At 47.3% G+C, this 22,478-nt stretch overlaps 1 protein-coding gene across 1 annotated transcript; it reads right to left on the bottom strand.

Annotated features, from left to right (window-relative positions):
* Positions 1-16,524: 16,524 nt before the first annotated feature.
* EDN2 (endothelin 2) lies at positions 16,525-22,196 on the bottom strand. The gene is made up of 5 exons (XM_040535149.1): positions 21,972-22,196; positions 21,577-21,721; positions 20,284-20,403; positions 19,428-19,532; positions 16,525-18,683 (listed from the first exon to the last, which is right to left on the bottom strand). Exons 1-5 carry the CDS (start codon positions 22,033-22,035, stop codon positions 18,572-18,574), a joined length of 546 nt encoding a protein of 181 aa, XP_040391083.1. The 5' UTR covers positions 22,036-22,196; the 3' UTR covers positions 16,525-18,571.
* Positions 22,197-22,478: the final 282 nt, after the last annotated feature.

Genomic DNA, 22,478 nt, shown 5'->3' with positions numbered 1-22,478 from the left:
CCACCTACAAAGAGGAACCGAAGATTGTGTTTGCAGTTATGATTTGAAACTAAATAGTAATAGGCATATTATTCTCAAATCACTCAATTGTGTTGTCTCCTGTGGAATTACAGGGCTCTCTCTAGCTTTGTGCTGTTGAAGAAATGTGAAGTGGCCTTAACAGAAGGTATTATTTCACTGTATTCTCCAAACTCTGCAGCTCACTTGGCTATCCAAAACAGCAGCTGCCTCACACCTGCCCCCTGCAACAAGGGAAACTCCCTTTATTAAAGGTTCAGTCCCCAGGAAACAGAATGACACTCTTGCCTTGCAGATACATACCACACCCAGCACTTACTTCTAATGAGGCTGGTAACCACTTCAAAGCAGCACTGCCCTGAGTAATACTAATTCCTGAGAGGGTTAAATCAACACTTCCTAAATAAGAGCACCTAGCAAACCCAAAGACTCCAGCTACAAAGATATCTGTGCTGAGCATGTCTGACTGTCTGACCCAGAAAAGCCTAAGAAAACTGAGGGCCAGGAGATTCCAATGCCTCTTTAACAGCAGGACATTGGTTGAGTGAAAGATGATGCCAGAAAGTGATGTGACTCCTTATGTTTCAGAACAAGTGAAAGAAAGCTGTGAACCTGTCAATCTGACCTTAGAAAAGCTTTCTTACCCAACAGCTGGTGATAAGGTGGGGCCTGCACATGTAAGGAGGTGCTGGACAGCCTCTGTCCCATCTTCCTACAAAAATCTTTCTTGTCTGTGTTGCTTTAGAGGGGGTTAAACAGAATTCCTAACCTGCAAGCCAAAGTCAAATTACAGAACAACCTTGAAGCATGAGATTAGATCAGAACCACTGTTTTACCAGAGACAAAGCAAGAAATCCTGTTTCCTCCAGGAGGGATTGCATATCTCCACTCTGTCTTAAAACATGCAAACCAAAGAGAGAATGCCAGCATGTTTTGTCAACAAGGGTGAAGAGATGTTCTTATCAAATTTTCCGTTGCCTCCAAGGACCTGCTGATGGCACCAAGTCAACTCTTCAGTTCTCTGATTATCAAAGTGAAAACTCCTTTTTCTAAAGCCAGACCCATTTCCTTCCTACAAACAAATCCCTGCCATTTGAGTGGGTCCTCTCTAAAACTACAGCTGTATTTCTAATTCACCTCAAACCACCTTGCTGGCCTCAGGCAGCAACCTCAGCACTGTACAGACCACTCCTTAAATTTCAGCTTCCAGCAGGTTTCACTTAGTTAAAATAACATATTACCAAAGTGATCTATTCCAATGGAGATCTCCTTTCCAAATGGACTATCCAGAATCTTGTCATTTTTCTCTTCATTTTGCGATTGACACATTTCCATCCTGACTCTGGGGCAGGATTGAAGTTCAGTATCCCACAAACACATATGCTAGGAATATATTTCTTATGTCCTTTGAGACCTTGCAAACCCACCCTTTCAAGGCAGATCAAGTGTTCTTGGTTTAAGAGCATGATTTCACGTGAGTCAACAACAGAATGGGACAGCATCAGGAATTTCTTCCGTGTCATATTAATATTTGCCTCTGATTAGCTGCTTCCCAAAAAGGTTACTTCATTTTTTCCCCCATTTCTTGTACCCAAGGACAGAATGGCAACAGGCTCTGTAGAGCAAATGATTGAAGCCCAAAGCATCTCAGACACATTTTTTATAAACACTGATTCTTCTGAAATATTTGCTCTTCACCTCAAGCACTTGTTACTGAGGTGTGGACCAGTCACAAATGGTAATATTCTGGTCTATACAGAAAGCTTCTTCAGCTTTTCTAAAGAGGTGTAAACTTTAATTTTCTTCTGTTTTCCCTTCTTCCTCTATCACGACTAGGCACATATTAACACAACCAAGCAGTATACAAGTATACAAGTATACAAGACTTGAAGATGTCTGAGTTCTCTTTTCCACCATGGCTAGTTCATAATGGGTTGCAAATGATCTTCTAACACAGATCTTCAGTAAATGCAAAAGCCAATAAACCCAGCCTAACCAAGTTAAAGGCCCAATTCAGCAAAAGCAGGTGGTTACACTCTAAGAAGTAGGCACCTACCTTTTCCAGTTACAAATGTAGTTCAAAAAAAATGCATGAAACTTGTTCATGCTACAGTGATGCAAACTGAGTTAATCATTCACAGTCCCAAAGCAGGACAAGAGTTACAATGCTCAGCTGCTAATAAAGCATAATAATTTCCTTGAAACACCATCCCTTTCTTTTGGAATTGCATCTTTAAATACCAGACTGTTCTCTTTATCAGTGTCATAGGTAGGTCAGCAAAAGAACACACTGCTGTCACTTTATTCCAGGCTGATTACAGCCATAAAGCAGAACAAGGTTTCAAACTGCTTCCTATCAGCTGCAGAATTTCCTGCAACACTGTAACACAAGGCTTCCCAGTGCCGCCAGCAACAGCATCCTTCTTTAGTCTCTGAGAACATGGACAAGGGAGGAACCTGGGCACAAAATTGGGTGGTTTGGCTTCAGCTGATGATGCATCTCTCTGTGATGCTGGTTTAGTTCTGATTTAGTATGTCTAAACAGAACCTCTTTCTCCTGGATAAAGACAGAAAGTGAAATCCAGAAAATAATGCAAATGCCGGTGGACTGTCAACCATAGGACCTGACAGGTGGTAATAATAGATAGGTAAATGCAATGCAAGATCTGGGAAAGCTTTACCTGATCTTAGACCCTTGAGATATCCTAGAGGGCAAAGGTGTCAGGTGGAAAGCTCCCAAAGTGCTTCCTGCCTATGATCAACAGCATTCCTGTGTCTGCCAATCAAGGCCATTTGGGGTGCAGAAAACAGGTCTCTCTGCCCTTAGTTCTCCAGCCTGTGGCAACCTGCAGTTGTCAGAGCACTCACTGTGGGAGTATTTGAACTGTAAGAGAGAGTCTGGGCTTCAGAGAAGATTTAGCAAGAGAGGTGGAAAACATTTCTGCACAGAAAACTTCACGGTGTGACGGTCAAACCCTTTGGAAAGGCGGGTTCAAACCTCTTCGTGTGGAGTAGTGTCTGAATTTCAGGGCACCCAGCTCCTCCAGTCAGTCAGTGATCTGAGCAGGGCCTCGTGCTGCTGGAGAAGACTCATGGAGTAGCCCTCTTAAGCAGAGAAAAGTGTAGGCTAGGCAAAGAATCACAGACAGACATATCAGGGTCCAAAGTCATCTCCCAGAAGCAACTCTGAGTATCTCTGGGCCTGGTTTATGCAGAAAACTCAAACCTGATCCACCTGGACATCTCCTACAGGTTGAACTCTGCACATGGGTTGCTGAGTGTCATCAGTGCCATCCAAGGCACTCTCTCCTTTGCTGTTTTGGGAACTGAGGTGCCAAACAGCACTTGGGATTTTCACCTCTGTTTATGCAATGCAGCACTGAGCTTCACAATGCCTAAGGCCTTCTGCTGGACCAGTGGCAAGACCCAACAACAACTCAGGTAATTCACCCTGCATGTACAACAAACTCCACCAACATCCCGCCAACATCCCCACTCCCATCCCAGTCAAGCTATGGAATGCTTTTCCCATATGCTGTTCATAAATGCTCACAAACATTTGAGCGAGAGGTACATAGTGTGGAATGATCTAAAGAAATCACCTTCCTCATGCTGGCCTCATGTAGCTCCCTCCAGGCCAGGAGAGCAGAGGACACCAGGACCAATAGGCCCTATCTTGCACCCTTTTCTTAGTAGAGGCTACCTTGGGGTAGGTTTGAAGCATGTATTAGAGTGCATGAGATGATTTTTTGTGCTACCACCATTATCAAACAGTTCTGCCAAAAGAAGAACTACAGAATTATCAATGCTGTTATTTAAGTGCTATAAGCAGGACCTCAGGGAGTACAGGGCACCTCTGTTGGTAGCAAACACCTACCCTGCATTGCCAGGTCTCTGGGCCCAGTTCGTTCTCCTCTCTGAGGCTGTTCCCAGCCTGCAGGCAAGCTGCAAACATCGAAACGTGCACTCTACATGAACAACAGAAACAATTTTTAGATCACATTCAAGTGCCTAATTGGCTAAAATTCAAAGGTGTCAGAGAAAGAGCAGACCTTGAATAAAGCATCAGACGTGGAGCTGTTGTTCCAACTTGCCCATACTCTCCCACTCTCTGCTACCCCTAATCTTGTGATGCCAGAGCTGCCGCGGCTCAGACTGCAGGGCATTGGGCTTCTAGCACATGAAGACACACATTCAAGGTTGAAGGTCCTCCCAGGGAAGAAAAGTGTCTTTCTGTTTTCAAGGTGTATACAAATTGCTGCCCAATTGGACTAAGGCCCCAGGTTCCTAACGGCAAAGTGGAAGCCCTTCCCACCACCAGGATGTAGCAATCAGTGTTACAACTTGTATTTGACATCTTCCTTAAATCCCCAGCTCCTAGAGTCATGGTGTGATGTGAGACTCAGTTATTTTCACAAAGATTAAAGTATTCTCCTAGCTCCTCTGCTTGAAAGCACACTTCAGACATGACATTTGCTGGCTCAACATCAAAAAAGCCATTAAAGAAGACCCACACTGACATTCTTCTATACAGCCAGATGTTTAAGTCAGTGTTACGCTGAAGTAATTTTCATACAGATTTGTGATCTTTTACATTTCTGAGCTTAGTGAAAACTACTCTACCAACCCCTCTAGGGATATGACCAATAAAATAGTAGCCGAACTGTGTGCTTCTTAGTGCCTGAAACTTTCTTAGTGTCCTTTATCCAAGGACTGCATTACTTTTTTTTTTTCTTTTTTTTTTTTTTTCTAATTTCCATACCTTCCTCAAACTTTATGCCTGTGTGCTTTGTAGTCACAGTCCCCAAAGCTCTCAAGTTACCCCCAATGCAGCATTCTAGCTCATGTCTCAGAAGCCAAAATGATAAAAGTTTGCAAGAACAATGTAAGAGGTAGTTGAGGAGAAAGGAGAAAAGATGACGATGCAAAGGAGTGACAGCTCTGGCCGACTCTTTAGCTCCTCTTTTCACATGGAAACTGCATGATCAGAGCACAGTGCTGTACTCACAAAGTTCTTCAAGCAAAGCAAGGTGCCTACGAAGCAGCACACATTTCATGTTTCTGGCAGTGCCTGTCCCCACTTGTCCTGCCATGTGTGGCCTCAGAGTTGACATATATACCCGCTGCAACAAAGTGAAACTCCTCTCTGCGTTTAGGAGATTGATCAGTGGACAGTGTTTGTTTCACACCTTTTACTTCAGGCTTTTACACGTGCTGGGAAGAAACAAGCCTTCAAGGGAAGGAATCTGAGTGTGCAGCCATTCATTTACAAAGCATGCCTCTCTACCCAAGGGATTTCAGAAGTGCCTGTCACACCCATCTCTGAGCATGCACCATCACATACTGGATATTATTCCAGCATTCATCATTTGACTGTGATCCTGCAAGATGAGCAGCTGTGACATCTCTGTTTACAGGCCTAGCAACAGCATCCAACCACACAGAAGCAACAGCAATGCAATCCTGAGGTTATTTATGTAGAACGAATGAAAGACAGACTAGCTGTAGCAGCAGCGTGCTGAACAAGGCCAGCTCCCTAACATCTCTGAGGTCTGATAAGAGCCTTCCCCAGGTTCATGTCTTGCAGAGATCCAGGGAGACTCCTGCTTCCCTCCACAGGCAGTGCAAGGTGCTCAGCCCCATCTGTGAGACTCACCTTCAAGGTGCTTTTGAACTGCAGCCTCAGGTACCTCAGCTCCTCTGTACAAGGGACTTTGCACAGCTCCATGCAGTGGCGGGTGGATAAATGCCAAACTGGTTTGTTCTTTATGCTGCTTTTTGGCAAATATCTGCAGCCTTGCTGCTAGCTAGGGGTAACAAAACAAGTGAAGGAGATCTCTGGGTGGACCTGAAGGCTCATTCTTGCATCTTTCAGAGCATTTGGAACTGGAAAACAGCTGCAGAAAATGATTTTCTCTACTAGAGGTGAGAATGCTACAATTCAAGTTTTGTGTGTCTATGTTTAGAGTGCATTGGTGGAGGGAATGAGTTGTATTTGGAGTTTGGACCTGTGAGTTTTTCCATCTCTGTGGCCAACTCCTTGACTAGGTGTGTGCAAATATTCCTGTGTCCTACACACAAAAAGTACACATGACGCACAGAAAAATGTCCCCAGTCTCTTGCAAGGCAGTGAGAACAGGCATGAAGGCAACAGGCTTCATCCCTTTCCAAAAATTGGGCCTGGCAACAGCTCGAGGTGTGAGCTGAGAGCCCTGCTTGCAACTGTTTTCACACAAGGCCCCAGTTCTCTAGTCGTTGCTCCAGCAGCTAGGAAAAATGAAAACCTCTTCTCAAAATAAATAATTCAGGCAGTGTGAAGCATCAGCTGTTCCCCCCGTAAGGCAGCAGCTTCCTGTTGAAAGTGTCCATGGGGTGAATGTGTCAACTTTGTGCCTGCAGCTCCCTGTCCTCCGACACCGTGAGGAAGATGATGACAGTTTTGAGGATGCAGTGATAAATCCATGCCTGTCCTCAGGCTCTACAGGATGTCAAGGGCTGTGTTGTGGTCACTTTTCCCAAGGAACCGGGATAAAACTGCATGATGACAGTCCAGGCTCTGCAGGGGCTCCTTGAATTTCCGCCCCCACCCCGAGCTCCTGCAGTCGCAATGTGCAGTCTTCTCGCTCGTGCCTCTCTGTCAAGAGCAAAGAGGGTGGTTGCTTGCCAGTTCACTCATATCCAAATTTCTCCTCAGTACTCAGCTGCCTTTCTGGTGACACATGAGAGATTTCCATGGGGAAGGACTCCTCTGATCCATCTGTTTTGACACCTGCTCTGGTCTAGGTCTCTTCCATGCCACGGCTCCCTTCAGTGCCCTGTGCTGGACCCAATGGCTGTTGTAGATCTTTCCCTGAAGGACACTTTGCTCCAGTCTCCTGCAGACATCCGACAAGAAACCCGTGTCTCTGGGGCTCCTGCCCGCAGCCCAGACAGGCAGTAACTGCGGTGTGAAGTTTCCACCACTTGGGCCCCCACGCACAGCACCACCCGTGCACCGTGCTGGGCACTGCTCGTTGTCACCTTCCCCTGACTGCCACGGCACTCCTCATCCCTCCATTGCCATGTTCAGCTTGTTTATACCAGCCACGTCTGTGCTATCAGATGCATCACATCACCCTCGCTGAAGCAAAACAGATGTGGTGCTGGGGACAGTTTGCTCCAGGGACAGCTCCCCGCAGGCAGCACGGATGAGGCTGTGCTTTGTCCAAATCTATCCCAGAAGACTGGGTGCCTACAAGCCCTCCCCATGCCCTCCCGCTGGGTTTCAAAACACACAGCACATGCCCTCAGCATTGTGCTACAGAAACATCATGCTGTGAAAAAACCATCACTGTGACCTGAGAAACCACTACAAAAATAATAATATTTCAGAAAAACTCAGAGGAGAGCCATGCTGAGAGTGGTTTGGACCCAGGCACTGTGCCCTGGAGGACTCCTGTGATCAGTGGGACATGAACTGCTCATCACCACTGAGCCAGGGGATGAGAATCTGCCTGTGGGGTGGGTGTCCTTAGCAATATGGACCTAGCCACTGTGACAAATCCATTTCATTGTGTACCCCATACGCATGAGCTGCCATAGAGCTGCCCATTCATACTGCTTCTCTGTCTTTTATTGCTCTGTTTCCTTTCTTCACATCTTTCATCTATCCCTTTTTGTGCCCTGATGCTCTGTCTTTGACTTAAATCTAAAAATTTATCTACAACAGAAAGCAAAGTAGAAGAGTAAAAATGGCAGGGAAATGGTGAAAGAAAAGAATAGAAATAAGAAATAGAAAGCTGGAAAGATACAGAAAGGATAAGGGGAAGCAGAGCAGAAGCACAGCTGTGGGATGGAGAGAGGGGAAGATGTGCAGAGCTGGGTAGGCACAGTAGCACAGTGAGGTCTGAAAGCTTCCTACAGGTGAAACCAGCTTGGAGAGCATGTTAGCAGCCTGCCAGCCCCAGGACAGGAGTATTTAGCAGAGCATTTTCCCAGTAAACTCAAACTCCTTCAGCCCCACTGACCCAGACTGGCTGATTCCTTCTTTGTTCACAATTTCCATTTGCTTTATCAGCCACTGATTTTGCTGGTCTCCTTCACGTCCTGTCCCCTCCAAGCAACTTGGCTGGGCTTCCCCTCTACTGACAAGTCAGGCAAGAGGTGCAAGGTCTCAGCCACTTCTGGTCTATCAGTCATTTCAACTGATACATTCAACATTTCTCCCAGCACACTTCCCCAGAGACACAGCGACAATGTAGGCAGAGCTGAACTGCTTGGGCACAGGCAAGAGAGATGCTCAGGAACGCTTCAGAGGTCAAGCACCATGTGTCCTTGCTAGATCTTGGTGGCAAGCTCATAGAAAACAGACCCTGCAGACCCTGGCTTCTTCCCTGCACTGGGGCTGAGGCAGTGCGGCTCCCTGACCGCATCTCTGCTCAAGCTTATCATAGCTTAGAGGCTGGACTGCAAACATGGTGGTAGAGTCATTCCCACCTGACATTATGCCACAGTGGGCAGAGAGCCCAGCGAGGACCGAAGAAATTTTTTTAAATTAAGCATCCAGCCCTTCGCTTAACCTATGACGCACGTGCACATCATCGCACTGTCCCCTGTGGACTTGGAGCCGAAACCACTCAGGCAGCGTCACCTGGGAGCAGGGTTAGCTAATTAGCCTGGTATGCACGCGGCAGCATCGCGGGAATGCTTGGAGCTGGGGCTGATCCCAGCACCAGGGTGCCGTTGGGAAGACAGGTCCCACCCTTCGGACTGGGATAATATTTTTCTAATGCCTTGCAGTGGTTGGCTTTTGTTTTGCTGAGTTGTTGCTATGCACCTGAGGCTCCGCGAGGGAAATCGGCTCTCCAGAGGAAACAACATTGGCAAAAAGTCACCAAATCATTGTTCTGGCTGCTTTCTGTGTCATGAACAAACACATGAATCTGCACTTGTTTATCAGGAGGCACAAGGGCAGGATTTTGCCGGTTATCCGCAGAGGTGATTTGTCTATTGGACCTGCTAGTCTCGGTGGCAGCAGTTAGCCCTAAAAACAAAACCAGGAAGAGACTAAGTGTTCCCATACAACTTCCAGCACAATCAGCAGCCCTCCTCGAAAGCGCCTTTTAAACAAGAAATGGGAGAGGGAAAAAACAATTAGCACCAGAGACTTTATTAAAAAAAAAAAAAAAAAAGACAATTCTTCCATTAATCAGACCCTTATCAGCAGCAAGGTGATATAAAGCCAGGATTTAACTGGAACAGAGAAAATGTGTTTGTGCTGGTGTGGAGAGCCTTGTCTATGCAAGCAGGAATGTGGCCTGCATCCTGTTTTCTTTACCGATGGGGGAGGAATCCGCTCTGTGATTCCTTGAAAGGCTGCGGCATGTTTTCCACCAGCTCCATGCTGGGTTTCTGAATTACATCCCTGCTTCTCAGCATCCTGGACAGCAGCTTTGTACTCAAAGGCATCCCAAAACACCAGCTATGTTTTGTAGGAAAAGAGCAACTGTTCCTTCCGTTGACAGCAACAGGTGCTCCTGGCCCCTGCAGGACCTTCACGCTCCACCCAATTCCACCAGTATCTGTGGACCAATGGCTAATTCCCAAAGCAGAGAACTTTTCATACCTCGCATTTGGTTTACTCACTCACTCTGACCCCCTTATTCACCTGGGCCTTTGCAGAAGGCAGGAGAGGTGAAGCCTGGTTTGTTGTGCTCCATCCTGCTGGAGGCAGAGAGCTTCCCTTGGGAGCTGAGTGCCCTCAGCTCTCAGGGAGATCAAAAGCAGGCAGTAGCCCTCAGCACCATGCAGGGCAGGACTCTCCAGTCCCTATGCTCTTATTATCCCATCAAGTACCTTTGAAGGGCATTTGCTCATTGCCTTCTTCATGGTAAAGGTTTTAAACTGAAACTGGTAAATTGTTTTAAACTAAAAGAAGGTAGATATGGATTAGATATTCAGAAGAAATACTTTACTATGAGGGTGGTGAGGCACTGAACAGGCTGCCCAGAGGAGCTGTGGGTGCCCCATCCCTGGCAGTGCCCAAGACCAGGCTGGATGGGGCTGGGGGCAGCCTGGTCTGGAGGGAGGTGTCCTGCTCATGGCAGGGTTTTTGAAACTAGTTGGGCTTTAAGGCCCCTTCCAACTCAAATATTTCTGTGATTCTATGTTTCTAAATCCTTAAGGACAGCGCTCAACCTCTGTCAGATCCTCAGCTCCATCCTCAGTGCTAAGAAGGGTCTCTGCGCCTCTCCACCTGAGGTGCTTTCTGCCTTTTTACATCTGTGTCTTTCTAGCATAGGACTCGACTGTCTTGTCCCATGGTGTTGTGTTGGGTGCTCAGTGAACCTTCACCCCACTTCAATACCATGACTCAAAATAATAGGCTATCTTTAACATGGGGATACATAAAATCTATAAACACCTTTTCTCTGCCCAGCCCCAACCTCTCAAAAATGGAATTTCAGTCACGCTTCCATCCTGCTTTTTGTCAGTGCAGTTACTGCTGGAACAAACATCCTCAGCCCAAATTCAACAGCCTTTTCTGCACCAAAACTCTGGTTGGCTTGGATGGAGATATCACCTGCCCAGTCCTCCTAGAACTGTCCTTGGAGCACTGGCCACACAACTATGAAAAGTGGCTTTCATAGGCAGGAGTGGGAATGTCACCCAAAAGCAAGTTTGAAGAAGTGTGATGAATTCACCCAGAATCGCAGCCCAGCATAATTAAGCAGCATTCTTATTCACGTCATCTCCTGGCTCTGACATAGGTTTTATTATAGTCATTATGAAGACAGATATTACTTTTGAATTGACTCACTTGATGGGTTGATCAGCACTTTATTGTAGCCTCCAGTTATAGCACTTTTTATGGCATCCAGAAGAACTTAACCATTAGCACACTATTAGGAAGCACACTGGCAGCTGATTAAGTTGCTGAAGGTCAAAGACATTTTTCTTAATTGCTCCATGTGTGCTCTCTCCTCCTCCCCCTCCAACGGAGCTGGAAGGAGATCATTCTGTTTTAATAATAAAGTCACAGAGGCATACCTCGTATTTGCCATCAAATCTCCAGGGAAAGGGTTATTCACCATTTAGGATCTTGTCTAAACTGTTATGGTCTTCCTACCGAAATGAAGTCTTGGAGATTTTCATATCATGTATTGTAAACTACCACCCTCCCTTCCCCCTCCCCCCCCCCAAAAAAAAAAAAAAAAAAAAAAACCATCAGGGTGACTTATTGAATTGGTTAACACATATTGCAAATAATGTTGTATTAGGGTCATAAAAAAAAAAATAAAATGAATATATGGATATGCTGAAGGGAGCTCTCTATCTTTGTGAGGGAAGTGAATATGATTTTCTAGCCTCTGGTCGACTCTCACAGCTCCCAGGTATATTGCCAGGAAATCTTGTCAAAGACAAGAGGTCCTGGAGTTCGTAAAAGACTATTAGATCAGCCTTCTTATTCTTGCCTTTGGAATGCAGCACTTTGGGTGTTTTCCCATTGATTCAAAAAGGCAGGCTGCTCAGCAAGGTGTTTGTATCCTGTCCTCCAGACTGCAACAACTACACATGAAGCAGTACTTTGAGTGTGTTCCAGATGCACTACAGGAATGACTATTTCCAGCAGAGACACTTCAAGAGAGCCAGTGGGATCCTTCTCACCCCTTCACAAACACAACTGGAGAAATGATTTGTTTTAATCAGAAAACAAGCAGTTTTTCCCTCTGTGTTCCCTGTCTCAGCAGTGTGCACCCGCTGGGATCTCAGCATGAGGAGAAGGAGAGAACATCCCTTCACTGCACTGCTTCCAAACCCGTTGGAGCCGGAGCAGAGCCATGAGTCCAGAAAGCAGCTGCTGGCCTCATGCTCCTGAGGAGGCTGCACCTGAAGCCTTCAGCTCCTGTCTCACACAGCCTGTTGCTGAGGTTGCTCACACCTCCCATGTTTCACCAAGCTCCTGGTGGGATTAAGGATATACTTACCTGGAGCTTATTGGCAGGGTGAGGCATGAGCTGGTATTCATTACCCGCTACAGCTAACGACTACTGTTTTAAACTATGTGATTGCTTAATCTGACTGTGCCCATTTAAATTTTCTGCTTCAGCTTCTACCCTCTCCCAGGACTCCAGGTCTCACCTGAGATGAGAAACTAAAATCACCAGAAGTTATTTCTTTGCTAAACTCCACCTGCAAAACCTCAATGGACCTGGCAACCTCCCAGATTTCAGGCTCAGCCAGACATTTAGCTGCTCATGGAGCCTCATCTTTCAGCTCTGGACTTGTCTGACCCAACTGAGGTCACTAAACCAGCAGAAACCTCTTTCCTGGCTTCTTCTGAGTTGGATTTCTCCCAGCCCAATTTGCTCTCCAAGGCTTAGTCTAGCATCAGAGCCACTCTAGCCAAGGCGCCAACGGGGGATGAGGATGGAGGGTTGCTGGGTTGACCTGCTGCAGGTTGTTAGGTTGACCTAGCAGCTTCAGGAAGACCCTCCTTCAAGGAGGGTCTGCAAAACCATCTCTCCTTTGCAGGACAGCCTGATGGAGCAGCGCTGAGCAGAGGAACACGCGGCTTTCTTTTGACATGGGAGTGGCTGTAAGGTTGCTTCAAAGGTCTTGAGGAAGTCGGATGGGGAGAGGCACTCAGTTACTCACCCGTGAGCGGGTGTGAGGTGGAGAAAAGGATTTCAAACAGGCTCAGAGGCAGCAAAATGCGCCTGCTGAGTGTCAGAGGAACGTGTGACAGATGGGAGTGTGCTTAACCCAACGGTTTCATGCTGGCACTGCCTGCCTCAGCCTCTCTGCCTCCTGCTTGCCTACCAACTCCCTCCTAGAGGATGTGATGCAGGGTTAAATTTGGGACCTAATGGGAGGGATTTCAATGTTTTATACTTCACTGTTGCCTGGATCAGACAAGACGGGGCAATGGAAATTTCAGCCACAGAGAGCTGGAGGTGTCAGGGGAAAAGACTTAAATATGGAAAGACAAAGGCTTGAAACCCCACCAGAGGGATCTCTTTCAGCCTTGAGCCTGAGTTAAAACTGAACCAGAGCAAATCTGTGCTTGTGGAATCCATGAATTAACCCCTTCACCTGTAGCTTTGCACCATCTTGGAAGCTGTGACTCTTCCTGCTGCTGCTTCTGTGGTGGGAAGTCCTCATCTGGGGGCACAGAGCTATGGTCAGTTACTATGACATCTACACCTAGGCAACACATTCAAAAGATCCCATGGCTTTCCTCATCCTGTGGTGCTGGGAGACCCCAAAGAAGCTGCAGGATACAGCTGACCACAGAATTCAGCAGCCTGTGGAAGAAGGCATGAATTACAGAACTGACAACCACTGTGAATCTGCTTTTTCCTCCCCCAGTCTTCTCAAGATGACCAGTCAAGTCAATAACCTTCACATCCAAGGATACTGGAGCAAGAGACAAGATCTGGAATCTTTAAACGCAGAAGCTTAATCAAGCCCTCCGTTTGCTGGGCCACAACTGCCCAGTGCCATGTGCCATGTTCTGTCTTAGTCCGAAAGGTGCAATCTGGACAACAGGGATGTACCATGGCCTATCCAGCTGGAGACCCTGAACACCACTTTTGATGGAGGAGGGTGCTGAGGAGCCTGTTTCATTTAACTACCTTATTCTAAGTTTGGCATTACAGCACATTTGCTCACTGGAGGTGTTTCACAGAGAGAAGAACTTTTGCAGAATACCTGCCTCAGTGCATCGTAGCTTTGGCTTTACTCACATGCAGAATTGTCTGATTAATAGAGTAAATCGCATAGATAGCTACCCAGCTGCTGGGAAGTCTATACTGCTGGGCTATACTGCAGTATCCATAGAGCCACTGGTCTTGTAGCTCAGGACAGAGATGCTGAAAGCAAAGACATGGGAACCAGCTTTTGGCCCATAGGAAAGCATCACCCATCACCTGTTATAGTCTCTTTTGACCTCCTGTCCTACCCTGGGTCATATTTCATAAGACCAGCTCTTCTACAGGGAGATCCAAACCAAAACAGGGCAAAGTTTAAAAATGCTGGATAGGAAAATCTTCTAGTAGAGCGGATACCTGCTATGGACAGCCTCTGCTTTCCATGTATGCATCAAAGACTGGCAGAAACCTTGGACAGGCATGTATCCAAATACATTTCACCCAAAGCATCTTTCTGTTTTTATGTCAACCCATCTCCCAAACAAAACTTATCAGTTCAACAAACGTGAGATATAAATAAAAGGGAAAAAAAAAAAAAAAGCCTAACCTGATGAGGACATAACTGTTCCACAGAGCAAAATAAAAGCCAGCTGTCTGTAGGACACTATAAAGGGCTTTTCTACAGGAACTTGTGCTGCGGAAGAAAAATGCCAGTCACATATAGGGCACAAGGGTTCCTCTTTTATGGGAATTATCAATGAGGTGATGAACTGCTGAATTGAAAGGCTGTGTCTTAGGAAAGTTACCCCATTACTTATATTTAAAACTGGCTTTGGAAGTTGTTTGCTTTCCTGTATTTTTCTATTTATTTATTTAATTAATTAATTCTGTTCTCTCCTGTATGAGAATTTATAAAATATGTCTCCTGCAACACACTTCAACTAATCTTTATCACTGAATTCAATAACCTCAGAATAAACAGTGCGCTCTTCTCTTTTCACCCTAATTAAGATGCTTTTAAATGTCTCTCCTTGCTTCTGCCCTTGGGTGATACTTAATTAGCTCTTGTAATTAAAACCATACCCAGAGGATGGGGCTCTGCACAGACGTTGGGGTTGGTACAGGCAATGCCATGGGGTTCCTGCCAGGCTCCAATGATCCCTCGACACTCAGTGGCACACTTGAGGGGCCTGATATAAGATCCTACCCAGGAGCTCTTCTGAGTTTTGTGATCAGGGCCTTGGGGGACTCTTCCGGATTCTTGGCCCCTGGTTCTGCATTTTCAGAAATATTGACACCCAGTATTTCCTGCTGGAAAACTCACCAGTGAGTTCAAAGCTTCCCCAGGTGAAAGTGGACAGCCTGTCCTGAAAGACTTTCCATCATTCGGTTCTGTGTGAATTTTTTTCTCTGTTCATTGACCTTAGGCAGGAAAACAACAACAACAACAACATCAAAAACATTGAATGGATTAGTCCAAATTTTCTCACTCCTTCTTCAGATGTCTTGCTTCTAGCCCAGATGCAAGAAGGGCCGGAGAGCACATCCCATGGCCACAGCTCCAGCAAATGCAATGCTCCTCTGGCACTGTTTCCCTGGCGGCTGTCAGGGCTCGGGCAGGGGTGGCTTTGTCCTCCACCAGCAGGGGAAGGCAACTGCTTCCAGGCCAACTAAGGTCACCAAAATAAGTGACTTAGTCCTATGACTTAAGAAAGACAAACAAAAGGCTAGGCCCAAGACTGGCTCAGTAGACATTCCAGATGGTGTGGAAATACTTCCTGGGAAATGAATGAATGTCCAGCAGCCCTCAGCTTCCTCATTCGTATCACCTGGAATCAGCCCAAGCAGGTCACTCTGAAAATCATCCCAAACACACACCTCAGATATTATACACAGGAAATTTAGGCCTGTTTCTGTGTTTCAGGGCACCTTTTGGGCACCTTTTTTCCCCTTTTGTCCCATTTGTCATGGCATTTGAAGTCATGGAAACATCTGAAAGAATCAGATTTTTGCATGCCCTGACACCAAGTCACAGGGTGGAGCGCTGGCCATGGGATGTGCAGTCCTGCCAAAGAAGGTGGCCAGGAGGAAAGGACAGGGGCTGTAGCTCTCTAAACTACTATTTCCAGAAAGCCATGGAAACCCCCAAAAAAGTGTGTAAGTGGTGGGTATGCAGCAAGCACAGTGTTAGCTATTATGCTAATGTGCTTTTTGTTGTTGGTGGTGGTTTTTTATTTCCTTCTCACAGCTGCACCATGAAATTCACTGAGTTAACTACACCAGAATAATCTATGATGTGGTCTTCATGCACAACTTTAACGGGATGACGGCCTTTTAACTATACTTTAAAAAAGAAAGCAAACAAACAAAAACACTAAAAAGACATAGGATTGGAAAAAAAAAGAAAGAAAAAAAACACACCCACAATTCAGATCTAAAAGTTGGTGAGACAGAGAGGCTGTGTGATCACCCTGTCCCTGTGATGCTGACAGCCACAGCCAGACCTGCTAAAGTGATTTGAGGCAAAGGATTCCACCACGAGAAAACATTAACTAGATCTTTTAGCATAAGGATTCAAGCTGCTCTCAGCACCCACAGCCCTAAGCACACCAGGCTCAGGATCATTTCACATCTATATTGCCATCTGGAGAGGAACAAGGCATTTCTTTTAAGTAAAGGAATTTTTAAGTTAGATGAAAGGACTTGCGGAGAACAAAATTTCTTCAGGACCATTCACAAGAATGCACAGCATCCGCTTTCTCCCCCAGCTCTGCTGTCCCATCCTCTGTAATGGTGCTTTTGTCCATTTGTGATTTTTTTGTTATTGTTTTTCATTCACCACCACCCAACCATCGGATAAGGAAGAAAAATCATATTGAGTTTTGTCATTATTTATTACAAATTAAACTTTGCAAATTACCATCTAAAAATCAATAGATTTAAATAAATATACAGATGTCAGGATGCTACATATGGCAGGTGTGCAATCAGTCACTTAAAGACGAGACATTATGCACATAAGGAGATATACATAGTACTTTACAGCAGTAGTTTTATTTTAAATTACTAGGCTCACATTAAACCATGTGCAAAGTTTCCTTTGGAACAAACCCTTTCAGGATTTTTTTAATTTTTTTTTTTTCCAAATGACTCAAACCTTCAGAACGTCAAATAGAAAAAAGTTTCACTGCAGCTTTGGGGACCAAATGATTAGCCTATTGTTTCATTTACAATACAATCAATTGGTCTCATTTTTCCCCCCCCTCTAGGGCTTAAAGCAAAATCAAGGAAGTATTTTGTATGTCCAATGGGACTACACTTGCAACAACCACAGATTTTGGTCCATCACCAACTTCAAGCAGTCTTTTTAAATGCTCGTGTAATACTGGACTGGGCAGCAAGGGGGACCCAACAGTGGATCCAGGACAGTAATTATTTATCTGCACTAACCAGATGACAGTTGCAGCCACAATTTATAATAGAAGTTAATCTGCCCAGGCAAGCAAAAGTGCATTCGCAATACAGTTCCAGAGCCTTGAGACTGTTTGCCTAGAATATGGGTTTCTAGGTTCTGGGCTCAGTGTTAATTCCAAATTATTCCTTCCCTCCTCCGAGCCAGCATCACAGTGCTGCTCTGGGGTAGCATCCATAATTTTGGCATGGGTTTAAGTCCAACCCTTTCTTCTAAAGCTGTGCAGACAGTGCTATGTTCTCTTCCTACTGATCCTTTTCTCCTTGTTAATCCCACCTGGCTGCCTCTTGCCTATTCTGGTTACACTTCTCATAGCGACATGCTTTCCATATACCGGTTATTTGTTATATAGGGTCTGACTCAGAAACCTGATCTAAGCAAAGCAGCAAGCAAGCCTTTGCGTGCCATTTCCCCACCACCCATCTTCTCTGCCCCAAGCCCTTCCTTTCAGGCAGAGCTGAAAGCAAGCTGGGATATGGAGTGAAGAGCTGGAGGAGCTCTGCCCCACTAAGAGTACATCCCAGTGAATGAGCCAGGTTCACAGCACTGACCCCACCCAGACCAGCAGCTCATCTCTACCTCGGACCCTCCCTCCCCAGGGCTCCACGGGGCTCCATGCACAGGGTTCTTGCATGGCAGGGCCAGAAGCTGCCAATGAAATTTGGTTCTGCGTGAGCCTCCCCCCCAGACGCCACTCTGCTGGTGGCAGGGGCCATGCTTGGGTTTGGTGCAAGCTCCAGTGGAAGCAAGCTATCATCCGCCTGAAGAGCCACTGTAGGATGGCCCTTCAGTGAACTTCTCAGCCAAAGAATGCCACTGACCACTCAGTTGGCTTTCAGGCTTCAAGATGATACACCTTTTTATATAAACTGGGAGCTGTTTTACCATGGGAGTCTCATTCGTATGCACATTGCACTGTCTGACAAGAGAAAAAAGTGCAAAGGTGGGCCCAGAGGCAGGCCACGCTGGAGGCAGCTTACGCCCATCTACCAGACCATGTCTGAAGCGGGCCAAGCTGGAACCATGCTCAAATTTGGTCCAAAGGCAGGGCAGACCAGGCCAGCGATACGGGCGTTCAGTGCTGCCAGGTCCAGACTGCCCAGAGCTGTTTGGTTTGGAAGTGATTTGACCTCCCAGAGTGGGCTGACCGTCTGCCTAGAACTCCAGTGCAGAGTTAAGCAAGTACTCTACCAGTAAGACCCTTGCCTGATCCAAAAAGGCACAATTCAGCTCCATGACACATCTATGACTGTATAGAGAGACACTGATTTCCCTTTATGACAGTCTCTGGAGTGCATGCAGTACTCGTTCACGCAACAGCAGCATGGAGACTTCCACTTCTTCCCCCCTCTGCTCATGGCCTTTCCTTCAGCTCTAACTACCAACAGCGGAGTTAGTGGCACCCACAGGACTCCAGATTCTTCTGGCGAACTTGGTTTGCACCTGTTCCTTATCTCTTCTTCTTCCAGATGCTTTTCTTCCAAGGCAAAACTGTTGGCTGAGCATTCCTCTGAGAATAGCGCTGCTGCTTGCTGAACTGCAGGCTGGAAACAGCAAGATCCCTGTGAGCAGAAGAGACAAGAGGTTCATTCTCCAGTCCATTTTCCCAATTCTCAGCAACAGGCTATATTATGCTTTTTGCCAACCAGTCGGCATTTTTTTGTTGTTGTTTCTGTTTTTTGTTTTTGTGAGTCAGAAGAAGGGGGAAAGAAGAGTGGAAATTTCTAGCTGCAGCTGTATTAAGCCACAGCCCAATACCCTTTTTTCAGCTGGGATGGCCCAGCTGGGGCTTTCCCAGATCTGACTTTCAAATATTGTTCCCATTGCATCTGATTTAACTGCCACCAGTGGAACAATCCACCTTGAATTTACCAGCACCCTTTAATTCCTTTACACTTCTGGAATCCATGATCTCTCCCAGCACTGAGTTCCACAGTTCAGTGATTGGATGTAAGAAGAGCTTTGATCTGAAGCTGCTACTCAATTAACCATTTTCTTATGGGATGACATACCTCTCTCTCTTCTTATACACCACCCATCCCTTATCAGAGGAACTTCCCACTCCAATCAAGAATTATATTATGGAGTATTCCTCTAGTGCGGGAGGAGGCAAAAAAAAAATAAAAAAGGTTCCCTCAGCTGTTAGCCTTCAGTTCTACACAGCAGAAATGGTCAAGTCCACTAATTTAAAGGGAGGGAGGAGGGGGAAGCCAAGCAAAATCCAAGTAGCAACTACTGGGGTCATAGCCCCAGATTTTCAAGCACTTATGAGATAAATTCAGAGTGGGTTTAAATGGCACGCTTACCTGAGAGCTCTCAGCAGGCTGTGAGGGGAAGGCTTCCTATCATCGCTTTGCGGAGCCTTCATCGATGCTCCAGAGCTTGCTGGGAGCTTCAGACTCTGGCGGTACCTAAGGAGCAAGAAGAGATGCATAAGCCACAGGCATGCAGCCATGCTACAGCAGGGACCGGGGGAATGTTACTCTAACGTCACCAGTGACAGCCTAAGACAGCTCAATGCATATTTTTGAAGGGTTAATTGCAGCTATTTGAGTTATCTATAGCTCACTTTTACTGCTATCCTCTTTTGTCAGACCTTGCTCAATTCATCGTCATATTTAATGACTGGGGGTTTCAACTATTGCTTTGATAAGAAATTAATGACATCTCTACAATAACTTCGCTCCTCCCCCCCCCACTCCCATAGAGGATGCACTCTATACTGCTGGCTGCAGTGAGACCAGTGAGAGTGTGCACGATAGACACAGCATGCTACAGAAGGTATTTGACTTCGAGTCCCAGCTCAGAGACAGTGGCATCCCAAAGCAGCTTCACACCCCCCACTCGCCCCTCTCCCAGAGGGCTGCCAGCACCTCCCTTCCCACCAGCACACCCAGCACTTCCTCAGCTTGCTGGCACCAGGAGGGATGGAGTAACATTGCTTCATATCAGCTAGTAAAGAGACTATTGTACAACAAAAACACCCTGGTGACACTTTGCCAGGGCTTCTTGGGAGGGGTATGAAAGCCACTAGACAAGTTCCAGCTGTATGCAAAGAGCTGCAGGGAGGCAGGAGAGCTACTGTAGCTCCAACCTTCAGCCGCCCGTTTGCACCCTCGCTGAGCAGCCCCCAGGAGCATCCCCAGGACCCCCTCAACTCACCCGGGTTTCGGCTGGCAGAAGTTGGTACAGATGCTGTCCCTCGAGTGCGAGCACTCGCACCTGCTGAGCGACCTCTTGCGCCGCCTTGGCGGGCTTCCCAAGCCATAGGGAGCGGTGTGTCTGTTGAAAACAAGAGAAATCAGCTATGCAACTAACTTTTTATTAGCCACCAGGTTTATAACGTAGTCTTGGGTGGCAGCCAAGCCAACATCATGATAATAAAAGACTCATCTATAGACATAAGGTGAAAAGGCCACTGATAATTTAAAGCCTTTAAACTCCAGCTCCTCTCCCACCTACTGTTTACCCTACCCCTCCCAAGGAGATTGCTGTGCCAGCGTGTGCTGGGTTGCAAGTGGCATTTTCTCTCCTTGCTGCAGCACCCGAGCGCCTGCGCAAGGGCTGCTGCACGGGCTGGGCTGGGCGAGCTGGCAGACGATTAGGGTGATGAAGAGCACGAGGAGTGCGGCTGCCTCAGCTCACCAGCCACTCCGGCAGCGAGTGGCCAATTTCTCAAGCATGGAGATGTCAAGGCTGTCCCTCTCCCAGAAGTTTTTTACGCACAGGACATAGTACAAATCAAGATGTCTTGGAGCCATAACAGGTTCTTCTGCTCACAGCGTGCTTTCAGAGCTGTTAGCATGTGTGCATTCCCGCTCCATCTCTGATCACAATCTACCCTCCCAGAGGGTTTAGGATTGGCAGTGATTGAAACTATTCACCGAGCAAGCAGTGAGTTGTAATTGCATGTTAGCAAGCATGATTATAACCACACCTGAGTACATGTGTTTTGCTACAAAGCGTTGGCCATTGGTCTGAAACTGCACAGAAAGCTGCTTTAGCATTCTTGAGGGCAGGACTTGGCAGCCACGGGACTTTAGTGCCAACCCACCACTGTCTCATTAACAATGCTGGCAGGCAGCAGTCAGGGTTACAGTTTGCAAGAGGGTAAAGTAACTTATCTGTCTTGCAGTTATAACATCTTGGTATTGCTTTTGCCTTGCAGAGGTACAAATCTCAAATAAAGATAAAGCCATGGGGAGGCAGCGCCCTGTGCTTTCATCCCCCTTGCCTGTGGGTTATGCTGAAAATCCTGAGCAGAAGCACAGCTTGTCCCTTTCCACAAGTTGGGAAGGGCTGAACTCACAATGCTCTGCAGTGCAGGTGCTGCAAGAACCTCACGGGGCTGGGACCCTTTCTCACCCTCCTCTAACCAAAGCCCATCCTGGATCAGAAAGCCCTGTCACTCATCCACAGAGCCATCCCCCCAAAAAAAACGATTCACAGACTTACCCAGGTGTGTTGACCCAGATAATATCCAGGTGACAGAAGTAAATGCACTCTTTATCCAGCCAGCTGTTGCACGAACATCGCTTGGTCCTCAGGTGCGCTGCGCTGGCCGCGGCGAGGTGGGACTCCAGAGGAGGCTGGCCCATACCTGCAGCAGGAGGAGGAAGGGATGAGTTGCAGGCTTGGTGTGGAGCACCGGAGCACCGGTTGCAATTACATCTCTGCAATTACACCCCCGGCAAGCATTAGGGCGATTTCAATATGCAAGCAAGAGGTGCAGCCCGGCTGCTCGGGCTCACCAAGGACTTGAATAACCCCGGCAGCTGGGGCACAGCGGAGCCGCCACGCAAAGCCCCCCACGGGGCACCCTCCTGCCCCACTCCCCAGCCCAGGCTCACCATCTTCCAGGAGGATGCAGAGGGCGAGCGCCAGCAGCACGGCACCGGCAGGGTGGCTGGGCATGGCCGCGGGACTCGTAGGAACGGGCTGAGCTGGCAGGAGAGAGACTTGGAGGATTTCTAAATTTTTTTTTTTTCTCCTCCAAATTTTTTTTTTTCCCCCCTTCTGCTTTTCCCCTGTCCTCCTGCCCCACGGTGCTTCTCCCGGAGCCGCCGCGACGCGTCTGGAGGCAGCGGGCTCCCGGCAGGTGCTTTATAGCCCCGCCGCCGCCGCGTCACGGCCGCGCTCCGCCCCGCCGCGTGAAACGGCTGCGGGGGAACGCAGCGGGACCCGGGCACGCGTGGGGGGCGGTGGCGGCCCCCGGGGCCGCCCTCGTCCACCTCCCGCCTCGCTCCAACCCCCCTCGGCACGCCGCCAGCCCCGCCGCTCCCCCCAGCTGCCAGAAACACGCGTGGACTGCCCCGTCCCGAGGGGCGGCGTGGGGATGGGGACGGTGCGGGGCAAAT

The sequence above is a fragment of the Cygnus olor genome, chromosome 23, assembly GCF_009769625.2.
Source record: "Cygnus olor isolate bCygOlo1 chromosome 23, bCygOlo1.pri.v2, whole genome shotgun sequence".
In the NCBI taxonomy this organism is placed as follows: Eukaryota; Metazoa; Chordata; class Aves; order Anseriformes; family Anatidae; genus Cygnus; species Cygnus olor.
The sequence above is the reverse complement of the archived record's forward strand: the minus strand, read 5'-3'. Positions and strand labels throughout refer to the sequence as shown.

Coding starts and splice junctions, on each gene's coding strand:
- EDN2 (XM_040535149.1), bottom strand. CDS start 22,035: ATGCCCAGCCACCCTGCCGGTGCCGTGCTGCTGGCGCTCGCCCTCTGC. Junction 21,722..21,971: donor CTGCATCCTCCTGGAAGATG/GTGAGCCTGGGC, acceptor CTCCTGCTGCAG/GTATGGGCCAGCCTCCTCTG. Junction 19,533..20,283: donor TTCTGCCAGCCGAAACCCGG/GTGAGTTGAGGG, acceptor CTTGCTCCTTAG/GTACCGCCAGAGTCTGAAGC.